General features: G+C 38.1%; 1 protein-coding gene across 12 annotated transcripts in view; it reads right to left on the bottom strand.

Annotated features, from left to right (window-relative positions):
- mib1 (MIB E3 ubiquitin protein ligase 1) overlaps positions 1-15762 on the bottom strand; it is an 88121-nt gene that overhangs the window by 63687 nt on the left and 8672 nt on the right. For 6 of the 12 annotated variants that reach the window (XM_009296844.5, XM_009296845.5, XM_009296848.5 and 3 more), the window contains exons 4-10: positions 14009-14113; positions 13390-13456; positions 11057-11261; positions 8432-8615; positions 5537-5681; positions 5042-5208; positions 281-388 (exon numbers count right to left, since the gene is read on the bottom strand). In XM_009296844.5, coding sequence (XP_009295119.1) covers positions 281-388; positions 5042-5208; positions 5537-5681; positions 8432-8615; positions 11057-11261; positions 13390-13456; positions 14009-14113 — 981 coding nt within the window. 12 annotated transcript variants of the gene reach the window in all.

Raw genomic sequence — 15762 nt, 5'->3', positions numbered from 1 at the left:
TAATTAAATTATTTATGGAGTAATTATCAAAAGATTTTAAAAATGTATTTAAATTAAATATTTAATGAGATGGTCAGTAATTAATAACTTTTATGAAGCACCCTAATTTTAATAATTATAATGAACTTTTAAGTTTATTAATTACATAATAAATCAGTTTGTTACATGGTGAAAGTGATATATATACACTGCATTTGCTGGCTTGAGGATCAAAACGTGAACGCTCTAAATGCAATTAACTTCAGGGAAAACCGAGGTGTTTGAGGAGCAGGACACATACCTCCGCCTCCAAATCCACGCTATGTTTCAGCAGCAGTTTGAGGACGTCCACATGGCCATTTTGACTCGCCGCCTGCATGGCAGTGTGTCCTGCACACTGCCCGTTCACCTGCAGGAAAATAAAAAGATATAGCTGATCACGTTGTGCTATGAACATCTCTGATTGCATGTCCTTCTTTCAGTGATGTGTGTGTGAACACAGAAGGTAAAATATTAAGTATTTAATACATCATCAGGCATTTAAGACGTCATGATATATCTAAAGGATGTGTTGGCATGAAATTGACTTGGGTAAAAACCCCAACACAAATAAAACAAAACATTTCTGAAAAAAGCAGTCATGTTTATCATTAATGAATGTCGAACTACTGAAATGCATTTATGGATTTTTTGGTAATGACCTCTTCAAGACGCCTCTCATATGGAGAATGAAGTCCCATGCATTGCTCAGGTGTGAGTGTTTTCAACAGTGTGTAAAAATCTTGACCTTTCTGTGGATGTCATCCATCAACTTTGATCTTTAGTTCTCGTTTTCTATTGGATTCAGATCAAGTGACTGGCTAGGCCATTCTAGCAGCTTTGTTTTCTTTTCTGAAACAAACAGAGTTTCCTTGCCTGTGTTTGGGATCATCGTCTTGCAAAAATGTCCACCCTGGTTTCATCTTCACCATCTCGTAATGTAGGTGTTGAGACTGAAGCGGCTAATATTAATTTACACTAACTTAATGACTAAAACCAAGAGATTTCAGCTGCTGTCTGGGCTTTCCATGCCCTTTTATAGCTTCCTATCTTCATGTGTTCAATTTTTTTCCCCGGAGTATAACTTAATTTCTTAACTAATTAATTGTTTTCTTTGTGTGTACGGATTATGTTGCGTGTTACTGAAATTTCAACTCGGCAGCACCTCTTCAAACACGTTTTCTGAGATAAATGGTGATGCGTTCAACACTTGATATTTCACCCACTGTATGAGGGTGTGCACGAGTGTGATGTTTGTGATCTGCAGCACTGCGGTAAGCTAAACCAGCGTGCAAAGGCTTGAATATTAATGCCGGAGCCCCTGGTGTATTTGCAGGACATGTCTTGTCCTGCCGAGCATATAATTTGGCCAGTCACCCAAGCCGATCTGACTTCCATTTCTTTCTCTCCGAGCTCAAAGCAATTACTTGAGTGAGGGGCGGCAGGGCGCAGGGCCAGTCCTGGCACCAACACAAGAACCAAAAAGAACAGAGGACATTTGCTTAATATTTAAAGGTGCGTATGCATGTATACATCTGGATTTATTAGCACTTCTGTAAAATTTTTCCCAATTTCTGTTTAACAGACAAAAGACTTAACACATTTCTAAACATTATAGTTTTAATTATTAATTTTGTAGGAAAAAAGGAATTTATTTTTATTACTTTTGTGTCTTTATTGTTTATTAGAAAAATGTTTAGACTAACAGATTAATCAATCTTTTCTATTGTATTATAACACATCTTGACCAGACACACTTCCTCTTTTTTACTGTGCTGCATACTTTTTAGAAGAACTGCTGACTAATGAAAAAAGCAGAATAAGAATAAATTTAGGTTTGTTCCAGACTGCTGTCTGGACATGTCACAAGGAGCATGATCTTTGTAGAAGTTCTGAAATATATTAAAGATGCACGTAATTGTTCAGTTCTGGTATGCAGAGAAGGGTTGCAGAAAGAGGAAGTATGTCTAGGGGTTACAAAGAGCCAAGAGACTGCGGAATGACTGATCAGTGACGTTAAACCAAAACTCCACCTGTTATTATCAGTTGTGTATATATGCTGGAGTCAGGAAATGTAAGTTAGCTGCGAACCTCTTAATTGTATTTCTTGTATTGCATTGGGGTAACGTAACCCAGAGCTCTGTCATCGATTATTCATTTGTGTCTAATAAATTACTATTATTTTTGGCATTGAAGAAAACACTCTCCAGACCTTTTCTTATTGAACACACGTGGAATTTGCTTGATATTCCAACAATTTCTAATAACTGACTTATTTTAACTTCGCAATGATGACAGTACATAATGTTTGACTAGATATTTTTTAAGATATTAGTATTCAGCTCAAAGTGACATTTAAAGGCCTCACTATGTTAATTAGGCAAGATAAGGTAAAGTCATTGAATAATGATGGTTTGTTCTGTAAACAATCAAAACAAATATATCTAATAAGGGGGATAATAACATAAACCGTAAAAGGGTTTTAAAAACTTTTTATTCTAGCCAAAATAAATCAAAGAATACTTTCTGCACAAGAAAAAACATTATAGGAAATACTGTGAAACATTCCTTCCTCTGTTAAACATCATTTGGGAGAACTATATTAGTCTTTAACTGTGTGTATATTTATGTATGTGTATGTATATGCACATGAATAGCACTATTTTACGTGCCAGAACGTCTGTCTTTGTTTTGGTTATTTAACCCGCCCAATGCCTGTTTAGCTAATTATATTTCAGCACTCCGGGTTGCCTTGTTAGGGAACAACGCGTTTCATTCATTCAGTCAGGAAGGCTCTTGACCTACATGGACAGTAGAGGCCTCTGAAATGTGATGCAGATTCAGAGTTCCTCATGAGGTGGTTATTAATTAGCAAAAATTATAAATATTACGAACGTAAAGATTAGGTGAGCAGGTCACATTGTAACCCTGTGTGCTAAAAACACGATGCAAAACGAGATTTGCAGTGATGAGCAATTTGGCTGTTTGCACCAGACTAAACACGACAGAAATTTTAATACAACCATTCAGAAGCACAGAATAGTGCACTCACTGCACTCCAGCGAAATGGTAAGGTTTATAATGTAATTAATACATATTAAACCTCTTTAACATGATTAAATGTAGGTGCTGAATCACTGATATGTGTTGGCTTGCCCTGAGTCGCGGTTCTGAAGATCAATTTCAAATGGTTTACTTTAAGTTCCAGATCTGGGGTGAACTATCTGCTGCTGCTTTCAGTAGTATGGCAACAAATGTGATGTAAAATGGCATTTTACAGCTGTCTAACATTTCAGTTGTTGTTTAGAACAAAAACTCCTTTTAATATGGAAAATATTCCTTCTATCGCGTGCCGTTGATTTTAGTTAGAACACAAATTGAATCAGCCTTTGTTGGTGATGTCAATCTGGCAACCTGCTTTTGTGTACGTTTTGAACCAGGAGTGCAATGCCTAGTTCAACCACTGGGTGTCAAACTTAAATACTGCACCTTTAAAGGTTCTGATCCGCTTCAAATGTTGAGTACTGTATTAGATTCGTCCGGTCTGATTTGAAACAACCAACATGGCCCGTGTTTTCATGTGAATACTTTCAGAGACTTGTTAAAACTGAAGTAGCTTCACATTTCAACTGTGAATTTCAGACTCTGAGCAAGAAGAGCAAAGGAAATCTCATACATATAAGAGCAATCGTCATTCTTTGATGGTGTGTTTGATCTGATCTGTGAGATTCCAGTAAAAGCTGAAGGTAGAGCGGTTCAAAGCAGACTTGCCATAAACTAGAAGCAGTGTGTTGCTCAATCAAAGCACCGCTTGCTTCATAAGCTCCTCAATTCTAAATCATGCACTTCTTAAAATGTAAGAAATGCTACCCATCAGGTTGAATGTGTTCTTGTACAAAAGACTTGAACAGATTTTTTTTTTCTTTTTCTTCTTTGGCGCACATTCTGATCTGGGATAATTTACACTCACCGGCCACTTTATTAGGTACACCTGCCAACTGCTCAATGCAAATTTCTAATCATCCAATCATATGACCTAGAGGTGACACTCAATAAAACGTTCCATTGCAACAGCAGTGCCCAGCAACAGCCCCGGATTCTGTTATTTCGGAGTGAAGGCAATCGGCTGTCCATTGGATCTTATTGCTGTCGCAATGGCAAGCAGCTGCTTTGTTTTTTATTTATTTATTTATTTTAAAAGCGCTTTAAAGCTGAGATACAACCTGAAAGACGACAATACAGCACTTACTATCACAATCATCAGCACTTTTAATAGATTATTTTACAGACTTATAATATGCTGTAAATAGCCGCCGTGCCATCTAGTGGCTGTTTGCCAAATTGCACTAGAGTGTCGCCTCTTGGTATTTCTATGCTCTTTGATAACGGTCAATAAGGCAAATTAAGCCCCGCCTTGTAGTACAGGAGCCAATCATCGATCACTACAGACTGACGATTCTCCTGGGGAGGGGCTGGGACCAGACGTGCGTTTCTGCAGATTTTGTGCAATTCGAACGTTTAAAAATGAAACTAAAGTCGTTCAATTTTATTCACGATTCTTAATATGTAATCTACTCGCAAGCTCGGCAAGCAGTTTTGGAAAATATGATGTTTCACGATTCAAACAGAATGCCTGAGCATACTGACCTAACGGCTTGCCTTAAAGCAGTGGTCACCAAACTTGTTCCTGGAGGGCCGGTGTCCTGCAGATTTTAGCTCCAACCCCAATCAAACACACCTGAACAAGCTAATCAAGATCTTACTAGGTATACTTGAAACATCCAGGCAGGTGTGTTGAGGCAAGTTGGAGCTAAACCCTGCAGGGACACCGGCCCTCCAGGACTGAGATTGGTGACCCCTGCCTTAAAGAGAAGAGTATTTAAAGAGTATTTTATTGAAGTAAGTCTTAGTTAATAGTTTGTTAATAACATTAAACTGTAAATTAAATTAAAGTGTGGCTAAAGTTATAACAAACATTCAGTTATTGCACAGAATAAAGTGTGTGTTAGAGACGGGTTCTTACATCCACATCGGGTCTCTTCAGGATGTCCTCTACTTTGGCCAGGTCACCGTTGGCTGCGGCCTTCACCAGCTCTTCGTTAATGTCTCCAGACTCCTGCGTCTCGAAAAGTTTCTTGAGGAGCTGAGACAGGCGCTCTGCGGGCACAGAAGGACTCTCTGTCAACACTGCTGCAGTGTCACACAGAGCACACAATGACGGATGAGAAACGGATTGATGCTTGTCTGACTGTGCTCGACTCACACAGGCATTAAAGGGCATTTTCTGCATTTGACATATACATTAAATGACAGAATACATTGGAATTAGGGCTGCAAAACTTGCCAGAATACAATCAAGAACACAATATGACTTGGAAATTATAGGTTAGATTGTTTTTAAACTTTGAAAAGAAAGTGCAGCACATTAACAACAATTTAAAAACTACAATAAAATATAATGCTTTTTTATATTGTGCTTTTGTGATTATTTCACACAAAATGCGCACGCGTGCATTACCTCCAGAAGCATTAGTAACCGCAGATCCAGCAGGGGCCACTTTAGTGACAGCAGCGGGATTGTATGTCCAGGACGTCCCGCACACCTCCACTTTCAGGTCACTGTCAGAGTAAATCTGCTGCACTCTGCCCACCTTTCCAAGGGTCTGCAAAAAAAAAAAGACACACATGAATATCTGAGTACGAGAGCGGTTGCATTTAAACCCACAAGCCTTTTCGCAAACACTCAGAAAGGGCAAGAATGCTAGACACAGTGGAAGTCAAAATGATTAGCCTTTTTTTCCACAAATATTTCCCAAATGAGGAGAGCAAGGAATTTTCACAGTATGTCTGATAATATTTTTTCTTCTGGAGAAAGTCTTATTTGTTTTGTTTTTTTTCTCGACTAGAATAAAGGCAGTTTTTTAAACTATTTTAAGGTCAATATTATTAGCCCATTTAAAGGTACAGTATGCAAGTTTGACACCCAGTGGTTGAACTAGGTATTGCATGCCTACTCGCAAGCGCAGGTTGCCAGATTGATCGCGGTCTGATTATGTTTCAATCAAGTTTTATATGCATCAAATACAAAACATCTGTGCCAAACATTTCAACTGACGAACATATTAAAAATAATACAATCGTTTAGCCGAATTAAATGTATGCATTGGCATGTTACAGCCCTAATGAGTATGTGAAACTCCAAATAGATACATATTGCAATGATTTCGGGTAATTACTTAGCGATGCACGCACACATGTATGCACAATCCTTAAATACTCTGCTGATTTGGACTCTATAAAACCTGTTTTATACCTTTAAACTATCAACAACCACCACTGAGCGATATTCTAGCGATCTGTCTCCCCGCTCCGTGGTGGATTTTGGCATAGTCCATTTCACGCGAGATGGCGGGGGTGAGTGGAAGAAACCAAGTCGCGGGGGGAATATTTTCTACAGAAATAATTTATGATTTCTTATGTGGCCCGGTACCAATTGTTTTACGGACCGCTGGTCTAAAGCACGAGCGGTTTCGCTTTCTCACTTGCACTAGCCGCCCGTCTATATTTGAAATAACAAACTTCTTGATAATAGCTGATGATAATAACATGATTTCAGCATTGTTTTTCAGATGAACAAGAATGTTCATTTAACATGTTTCTTAAAGATCTGCAAACATATTACGGTATTTTTATGCTTTAGAACAGAGGTTCTCAAAGTGGGGGTCGCGGTACAATGACAAGGGGTCCCTTGGTGATTTACAAAACTCAAATAAACTTTATTAAGCTATTTTATTCATAACCCACAGAAGATGAGTTAAGCGTGTTAAAGAAACAACATACAAATAAAAATCAGCCATCAGCCTTTAATTTTATATTAAAATGTAATTTTTAATATTAATTAATAAATTACTATAAAAAAACATTATATGGTTAATAGATTTGCATTTTTGTGTTTTCAATATCCTCATGTTTATATGTGCCTGTAGTTGTGTCTGCAATGTATTCACAGTATAACCACCTTGAAAAATAGGGGTCGTGATTCCCTGACATTGTTATTTTGGGGGTCGCGGGCTGAAAAGTTTGGGAACCTCTGCTTTAGAAGAGTTAAAAAATGACTTGCATCACCTTTAAGCAACATATATTTCTTCAATTTTCTACAGAACAAACCACTGTTAGACAATGCCTTGCCTAATTAACCTAACTTTAACCTAATTACCCTAGTTAAGCCTTTAAATGTCACTTTAAGCTGAATACTAGCATCTTAAAAAATATCTAGTCAAATATTGTGCGATCATCACAGTAAAGATAAAACAAATCTGTTATTAGGAATTAGTTAGTAACACTATTGTTTAGAAATGTGATGGAAGAAATCTGTTCAACAGAAAACTTCAACTGTGTGTTTGTGTGTGCACACTGCCTGTTACACACAGGTACAAAACGCCCCTCTGAGAGCCCTGTGAAGAGAGACGTGGAGAAAAATCAATAAGTGTAAGGTCTGGCTTTTTAAAATTGAGATTGGCTCATTTAAACGGAAAACACCCAAAGGCTCTTGCAGGACCATTTCTCATCTATACTGCTCATAACCGAAGCTATTGGAATTCTGTTAAGCTTTGTCCATCGAGGGCAACAAAAGGGAGGCGATCCAAAAATATAGAAACCCAGCCCAGGAGCGCACTGGCGGGATAACATCCAGTGCTTCAGGAGGCTGAGCCGCTTAAACAGTAAGCAGATAAAACAAGTGTGCTACTTGTAGAGGAGGCCAGCAGATGCAGTTTAATGCTCATTATAGGTGCTGTATGTAAGTTTATGACTCTTCTAACGCATGATAATACCATAATACGGACTAAGGGTGTCACGATCCTCCAAATTCTCGATTCTATTACATTTTCGATTCTAAAGGCACGATTCGATTTACGATTATGAATAATTAAATAATTAATGACCAATTAATTATTTGTAGCCTACCGTTTAAACTACCTGACCTGCATGGTCTTTGTTTCACCCATAAACAAATCATACAGTAAATGAATAAAGGCAAGATACACACATAATTACCACCTGTCAATCACTTTTTCTGCGGGACTCGTGAATAGGCAGTGATCTGTGTTGTTATAAACTTACATATTGCACCTTTAAAGGGTCGGTAGACGTCAGGCCTTCGGTCTGCATTGGCCAACGTTGGATTGGGGTTATCGTCAAATCGAGGTGGCACAATGGAGGATATGCACACTGAGTTTGATTTTCAGTCAGACACCCCAAGTGCTTCCGATGAACTAGTTTTTTCATCACAAAATCGCCACTTTTAAGATCTGATAACTTTAAAACTCAGTGATCTCTGATGCCTGATTGATATATGATATAAAGTGGGTTTCAGACCGGACAAGCACTACTGCATTAAACTAGGGATGCTCACTGGCAGCATGGCTTCGGCCCACTCTCCGTGTCCTCTCTGGAGCAGTTTGATGCGGTCGATGTCGTAGCAGATCTGGACTAAATCTCCCACCATGAACTGCGAGCTGCCGCCCTCAGCGCCAGCTGCCACTTCTCCACTGCGGACAACATTTGCCTTGGTCAGCACCGCTGGGTTAAACGTCCACCTAGAACACATACAGAGCTCTGCGATTATTAGAAGGCCACAGAGTGGAAGTAATACTTTCAGTAGATTTAATATACGATCGCGTACGAAAGTGAAGAGGTTTGGGGAGTTGCGGAAGAAAGTTAGGGGTGGGGGTACGTATGAGGAGGGGGATGGGTAAAATGAGGTGTCGGATCAGATTTTAGAGGTACCGGATCCGGATCAGGCTTGTTCCGGCATAAATTAAGCCCTGCTTATGCATTTACACGCATATGAATTTAAAGTCATCCCAATTGGAACACTAATAGTTTTTTTACCGAACTGAAATCCTAACCGTTTCCCAGATGACGGTAAAAAAATAAATATATAATAAAAAAACACTTTATGTGTTAAGTTATAATACTGACAACATTTTGTGCAGAAATACCAATAAATGTTTGTAGATTCTATCTGGCCCTGGTTATAATGTTTGCTTTTGTCACTCACCGAGAAATAATGGCAAAAAATTACGATAATAAATAGGATTGTCGCAATACCATATATTAATCTTACAATACTCAACCAGCTGAAGTATCAAAATACCAAGTAGTATAGCGATACTGTAATTCATAACTCAAATAATAAAGAAATATGTAATTTAATTAATATTTTATGTTATAATAGGCCTACTTGAATGTAATTTATAATTCCTGTTGTAAACTTCTAAGAGCCCCAAAAACCAGGGAGAATCTTTCGGTTGTCTTCAAAGCAGAATCCTTTTTAATAAGAAGAACTCAGCGTGGCTGTGGCGTCATCGAAAGCAAACTCTAAACTCCACAGCAAACATTATACATTTGTACATTTTACAGCATGTAGGTGGGGTCTGTCATGGTGGGGACGGTCAAACAAAGCATGCAAATGAAGTCTGGTTGTCTGCAGGGTGCCATGCCTTCTCCAGATCTCATCAGTATATAAGTACTACAGTGTACAAATGATGTTCTGGAGACAGAGAAGACAATAGATACAGCCATGCTGTGAAACCGATAATTCCATCACTTTGGTTTAGCCTGTTGTCAGCAAGGCAAAAGTTAAATGTCCCTCCTAGCTGGCATGTCAATGAAATGATATAATTAAAAACCAAAGAATATAACTTTTTAGTTATACGTAGATTATTGTTCATTTGGAATTAGATGATAGAAATTTATATTTCCACATTCCCTTAAGACAAAAAAAAGTATTATTTACACCTTACTTCACCTAAAAGGTATTCATTCTTTTTGTTTATTTTGTAGATAACTGACCAACAAAAATACATGAAGATAACTGACCAACAAAAATACATGAAAATAAATTTATTTACAAAATTTTTCCAACAAAATTAGCCTATATGAAGTGGTCAAACATTGATTCAATGTTTCGTGTTGCTATTTTGGGTTTTCCATTTATTCTTTTTCTTGGTCTTATCAGGTAACAATCCAAATAAAAGTCTCTTTGTGAGTCGTTCTTTTAAAGAGATCGACACGGTTGTTGTAGCTACTAAATCATATTAACAGGAACAGAAATGAACTGATTCAGATGTGCGTTTGAACTAAAGCCTCAGAAAACGTGCAATAGGCTACCATAAAAGGTGTGAATTCTAATAATTAATAATAATAATTACTTACATTTATATAGTGCTTTTCTGGGCACTCAAAGCACTTTACACAATGGGGGGGGATCTCCTTAACCCCCACCAGTGTGCAGCATCCACCTGGATGACGCGACGGCAGCCATTTTGCGCCAGACCGCACACCACACACCAGCTGATTGGTGGAGAGGAGACAGAGTGATGAAGCCAATTGAATATGGGGATGGTTAGGAGGCCATGATGGACAGAGGCCAGTGGGCAGATTTGGGCAGGATGCCGGGGTTAAACCCCTACTCTTTTTAAAGGACATCCTGGGATTTTTAACGACCACAGAGAGTCGGGACCTCGGTTTAACGTCTCATCCGAAAGATGGCGCTCACTGAGCAGTATAGCATCCCCGTCATTATACTGGGGCATTAGGACCCACACAGACCGCAGGTTGGGCGCCCCCTGCTGGCCTCACTAACACAATTTCCGGCAGCAACCTAGCTTTCCCATGTGGTCTCCCATCCAGGTACTGACCGGGCGCAGCCCTGCTTAGCTTCAGGGGGCGACCATGTGAGAGTTGCAGAGAGCTAGCTGCCGGCAAACAGTTTTGCAACGTTAAAGGGCTCTACAGACTATTAAAATAAATTGTCTATTATTGAACAAATGTATAAGCATTTTAGAGACTTTTCCACATGCAACAACATCTATTATAGATAAACCATTAATGACGATTCTACCGTTTACAAACTACATTGGCACTGCCAGTATTTTCTAGCCATAGTATTGCGATACTGCCATAGTACCGGTAAACTGTGCAACCCTAATAATAAATAATGTCCCATGAATAAGTGCAATGCTGTGTGCCTGACCTGTTTCCGCTAGGATACTGCACAACAATGTCGTGGTCTTCATCGATGCCGCAGACAGTGCCTGTGGTGGTGAGCGTCTCGAACATGCCGTCGGTCCATCCTCCATGCCCATGCTGCAGTGACTGAACGATCTCCAGGTCCAAATCAATGTTGACCAAGTCTCCGATCTGCAGGCCTCCTGGGTTCCTGTTGCCGTTCTGCTCACCTACAGAAAACCAACAACAGGACGAATATGATGATCATTATCATCTAAGGCTAAACAAAACTAGGAAAATTCAGCTGAACCAGGGCTCGAAATACTGCTAGGCCAACGTCATTACGTTTTCCAGTTGGGCTACCAAAAATTAATCCACCCTGCCTGTCTGACTATCATTATGGGAGGTAAAATATAGCCTATTTCGATGTATTTGCAGTCTCTAGCGAATTTGGTATTTATGTTCTATGTAATGTGTTGGAGCTAACTGGTGTTATCAAAAGAAGCGGTACTTCGGTTCTAAGTTGATAAATAAATAGATAGATATATAAATAAAATAGATTAAAATAAATAAATAGATAAATAAATAAATACATAGATAAATAAATTAGATAAGTAAATAAATAAATAAATTTGATAAATAAATTTATAAATAAATACATAGATAAATAAATAGATAAATAAATAATTAAATAAATATATAAATAAATAAATTAGATAAACAAATATATAAACAAATATATAGCTAAATAAATAGATAAACAAATAAATGGACTAATTAATAAATAATAGATAAATAATTAAATCAATAGATAAATAAATAAACAGATAGATAAATAAATAGGTAAGAAAATAGATAAATACGTAAATAGATAAATAAATAAATATATAAATAAGCAAATAGATAAATATGTAAATAGATAAATAAATAAATAAATAAATAGATAAATTACTAAATAGATAAATATGTAAATAAATAAATAAATAAAATAAATAGATAGATTAGTAAATAGATAAATAAATTAATAAATATATAAACAAATAAATAAATTAATTAATTAATAAACAAAAATAAAAAATTTAATAAACATTTCTTCAAAAATACATTTTTTACTAAACAGACATGTCTTTATTCGTTTCAGTATAGTGTAGAAAACTTAGTGAACATCCTGTGAAGTGGCATGTAGCTTAACATCTTTAAAAATGATTGGACCTTTTTTTTTTTTTTAAGGCCTCAAGTGTAATTAATCTGAGCTGACCATCATTGCAAACAGCTTTATGTTATTGGTTTGGACGGCAAAGAGTAAATTATGGACTGGGGCCAAAATAGCTTTTAAACAGGAATGTTTCACTGTAGCGATGAATGTTTGAAGATCAGCTATATTAGGCATCCAATGCTGACACCTAGTGGAGGCATCACATACAACATTAACATATACTGGAGGACATTTACTTGACAAAGATAACTAGAGTGGGGGAAAAGTACTCAACTAGTCATGTTTTTTTTCTGGGAATAATATTCTAAAGGAGCTGTTGACATGGGATTAAACCAAATTTTAGTAAAAACCCAAACATTACAAACATAAAAATAAAACCAAACCAAAAAAATCTGAAAAAATGTGTTGTTTAATAATAACAATAGACACAAGGAGAAGGTGCTGAACTACAGAAATGTATTTAATACTTTATATAAAAGGCTTTTTTGATGCTGTCAGCTTAAAGACGCCTCTCATATGGAGAATATAGTCACATACATTGCTCAGGTGTGATTTTTTTTCACAGACTTCAACAGTGTAAAAACCTTGACAGTTATGTAGGTCTTGTCTATAAAATCTGAGCTTTTTGTTTTGCATTTTCTATTGGGTTCAGGTCAGGTGATAGGCTGGGCCATTCTACAGCTAGATTATTTTCTCTGAAAGCATTTGAGAGTTTCATTGGCTGTGTTTTGGATCATTGTCTTGCTGAAATGTCCACCCTGGTTTCATCTTCATCCTCCTGATTTATGTAGATGTTGCACAAAAGCAGCTAATACTACTTTACAATAAGAAAGACCTCTGCTGCTGTCTGGGCGTTCCATGTCTTTCTACAGCTTCCTTCCTTCATGTGTTCAATACTTTTTCCCTTTGTCATTTCATTTTATAACACAGAAGTTCATTAGTAAATGAATTAATATTGTTTTTTTGGCATATATGGATTTCTTTGGTTGTTACCAACATCTGGTGAAAAGTCAAGTCAACAGCACCTTTAGAAATTTGTTTTCTGAGAAAAATGGTGACGTGCTCAATACTTATTTCCCCCACTGTATATTCATTGAACCGGCATGGTATATTTTGGTAATATCAGATATTTTAAATCTTACCCAATACTGGACAGTGGTCTCTGTAAAAAGTCCCTCCTTTGGCATCTTGCACACATTTCAAATCAGACTGAAAAAACAGAAACAGACAGCTGATTATGGCTGCATGGCATTGGACAAATCTGATATTGTGATATTTAGTGTTTCTGCGACATGAGTACTAATTCACCAGATGACTTGAACGTCTCTATTCCTCCTTATATATCTTCCTCTATATCCAGATCTAATTAATAATTCCAGTGGCAGATGGCTGCGCACACCCTCCGGACACACTGCAATCACAGACAAAAGCCGGAGCGCATCTGCAGAGCCATTGGCTGGAATTCAGATGTTGCAGAAAGTGGATCAGCCAATCAAAGGGCGGCCTTCAACAACTGAGGCACGCTTTTGGTCTTGGTGTCGAGTCTCGCTCTCTTGTAAAGCCAACAGACTTCTTTTATCATGCAGATAGCTCATCCAGCTGCCCTTCACAATGGCTGCCCCTTATAAAGAAGGCCAGCTTATGGGACGCCTGGCCTGCGTGTGGTGCAGTGTTGGGTAGGACGGGGGGGTGGGTAATAACACAAAGGCCTGTTAACTGCAGTCTTTTGTGTGTGTGTGTGTAGGAATGGGGGTGGCTCACCATGCCCTCGAATCCCACTCGGTAGAGGTTCTTGGCCCCGTTGTCCCAAAGGACGTAGGCTGCGCTGTGGGGGCTGGCAGCACTCCAGTCCTGGATCTCCGTCACCTGAAATGGACAGTTTATGAGAGAAAAGAAAAGTAGCTGTAGTGATTACTGACTAAACAAAACCTTCAAAAGAGTTAATGAACCTCTTGATTTAGTGTCCCAAATGATGCACTATGGACATTTTCATAAGACACGTTTAATGGTCATTAGCATCTTAAATCCTTTAAAGTATTTAATATTTAGATTTTATTAAATAAAAAAAACATTTATTTATGTATTTATGTATTTATGCACGGATTTTATCATCTTGCATCAAAATTACAAGAAAAAAAATTTAAGCTGCTCTTTTTTCGAAAGGAAAGTTAAAAATTTCCAACTTCCGGTTCAGGTTTGAATTTAACTCAGGCCATGTCCACACTAAAGCCTGGTTTATACTTCTGCGTCAAGTGACCGGCGTCTTAACAAGTCTGCGAAGTATGCATAAACACTTCCAAAACGCTAGTGGGCAATGAGGTGTAAACGTTCCTCTGTGTCGAGTTTCTTCTCTACTGTTTTGCTTTTCCTGAACACTTCCTGGAAGTACAAGTGGCTCAAACTCACTCATTTTGAGGCAGGAACCGGCGGACGTGCAACAACATTAACTATGAGGTAAACACAAAACAAAACTTTCCATCCGGAGCTCTTTCACGGGACTCCACACTTGTATAAAAAAAAAAAAAAAAAAAAAAAAAAAAAAAATCGCTCCATTGGGCTCGCGTCCAGCTCGCGCGGCTCTCGGTCCCGCCCAGACTCGTCAGTGCTACCAAGCCGACCAATCACAGAGCTTGCGCTACGCGTCGTTGCGACGTGTAGTTACATTTTTTGAGAGGTGCATGTCAGCGACGCCGACGGCCATGGCTATGCGTCAGCGCCGTAGCATACGCCGGCGTTTGACGCAGAAGTATAAATCAGCCTTAATGCGTGTTCATCCGTCCACACTGAGACGTGTTTTTAGGAAACAAAAACGTATCTTTTTGAAAACGCTCTCCAAAGTGGATAATTTTGAAAACGCCATTTTCGTGTCGTAGTGTAGACTGTAGACACGGACGCGTTTTTGTCATGTGACAGTCATGTTACTAATTCGTTTACTTTAATTTTGTTGTGATTCTGATTTTAGTGATGTCGTCCTTACTGTGAGGGTAAGCAGCATCAGCAGCAGAATACTGTTCTTTAAAGCGGTCTAGTATATCGACGTATTTGTTTTGGCACGTCCCAGTCTACATTTTCACTCTACTCGAAGCAGCAACTCTACTTCATTGTCAGTCCATTAAAAAAACTCTGTGCTTTTCCTTGACATTTTGCCGTAACGTTTCAAAGAGCCGGAAAGAAAATAAACGTCAGGCGGAAATGACGCGTGCCGAAGCGTCTTAAGTTTCATGCATGCACAGTACAGGTTGAAAGCATTTATAGTCGTTTCAGTGGGAATGACAATGTTTTGGAAAATGAATAGAAACGACAGTGTGGACGTGAAGTGGACGTGATTAGCGTAGACATGGCCTCAGAGACTTTTTGCAAGTATTGACATGTTTATTGTGTGTTTTGCCACACCCTCTTCCGAAACCATATCAAAATTTTAGCCACTTCTAATGTGTGTGCAAAGTTTTGTCAGTTTTCGAGCATGTTTACAACCTCAAAAATGCAATTAATTTAAGAAAAAGAAGAATTTGTGT

This window comes from Danio rerio, chromosome 2, assembly GCF_049306965.1.
Source record: "Danio rerio strain Tuebingen ecotype United States chromosome 2, GRCz12tu, whole genome shotgun sequence".
NCBI lineage: Eukaryota > Metazoa > Chordata > Actinopteri > Cypriniformes > Danionidae > Danio > Danio rerio.
Note: the sequence above shows the minus strand (reverse complement) of the source record. Positions and strands in the feature narration are given on the sequence as shown.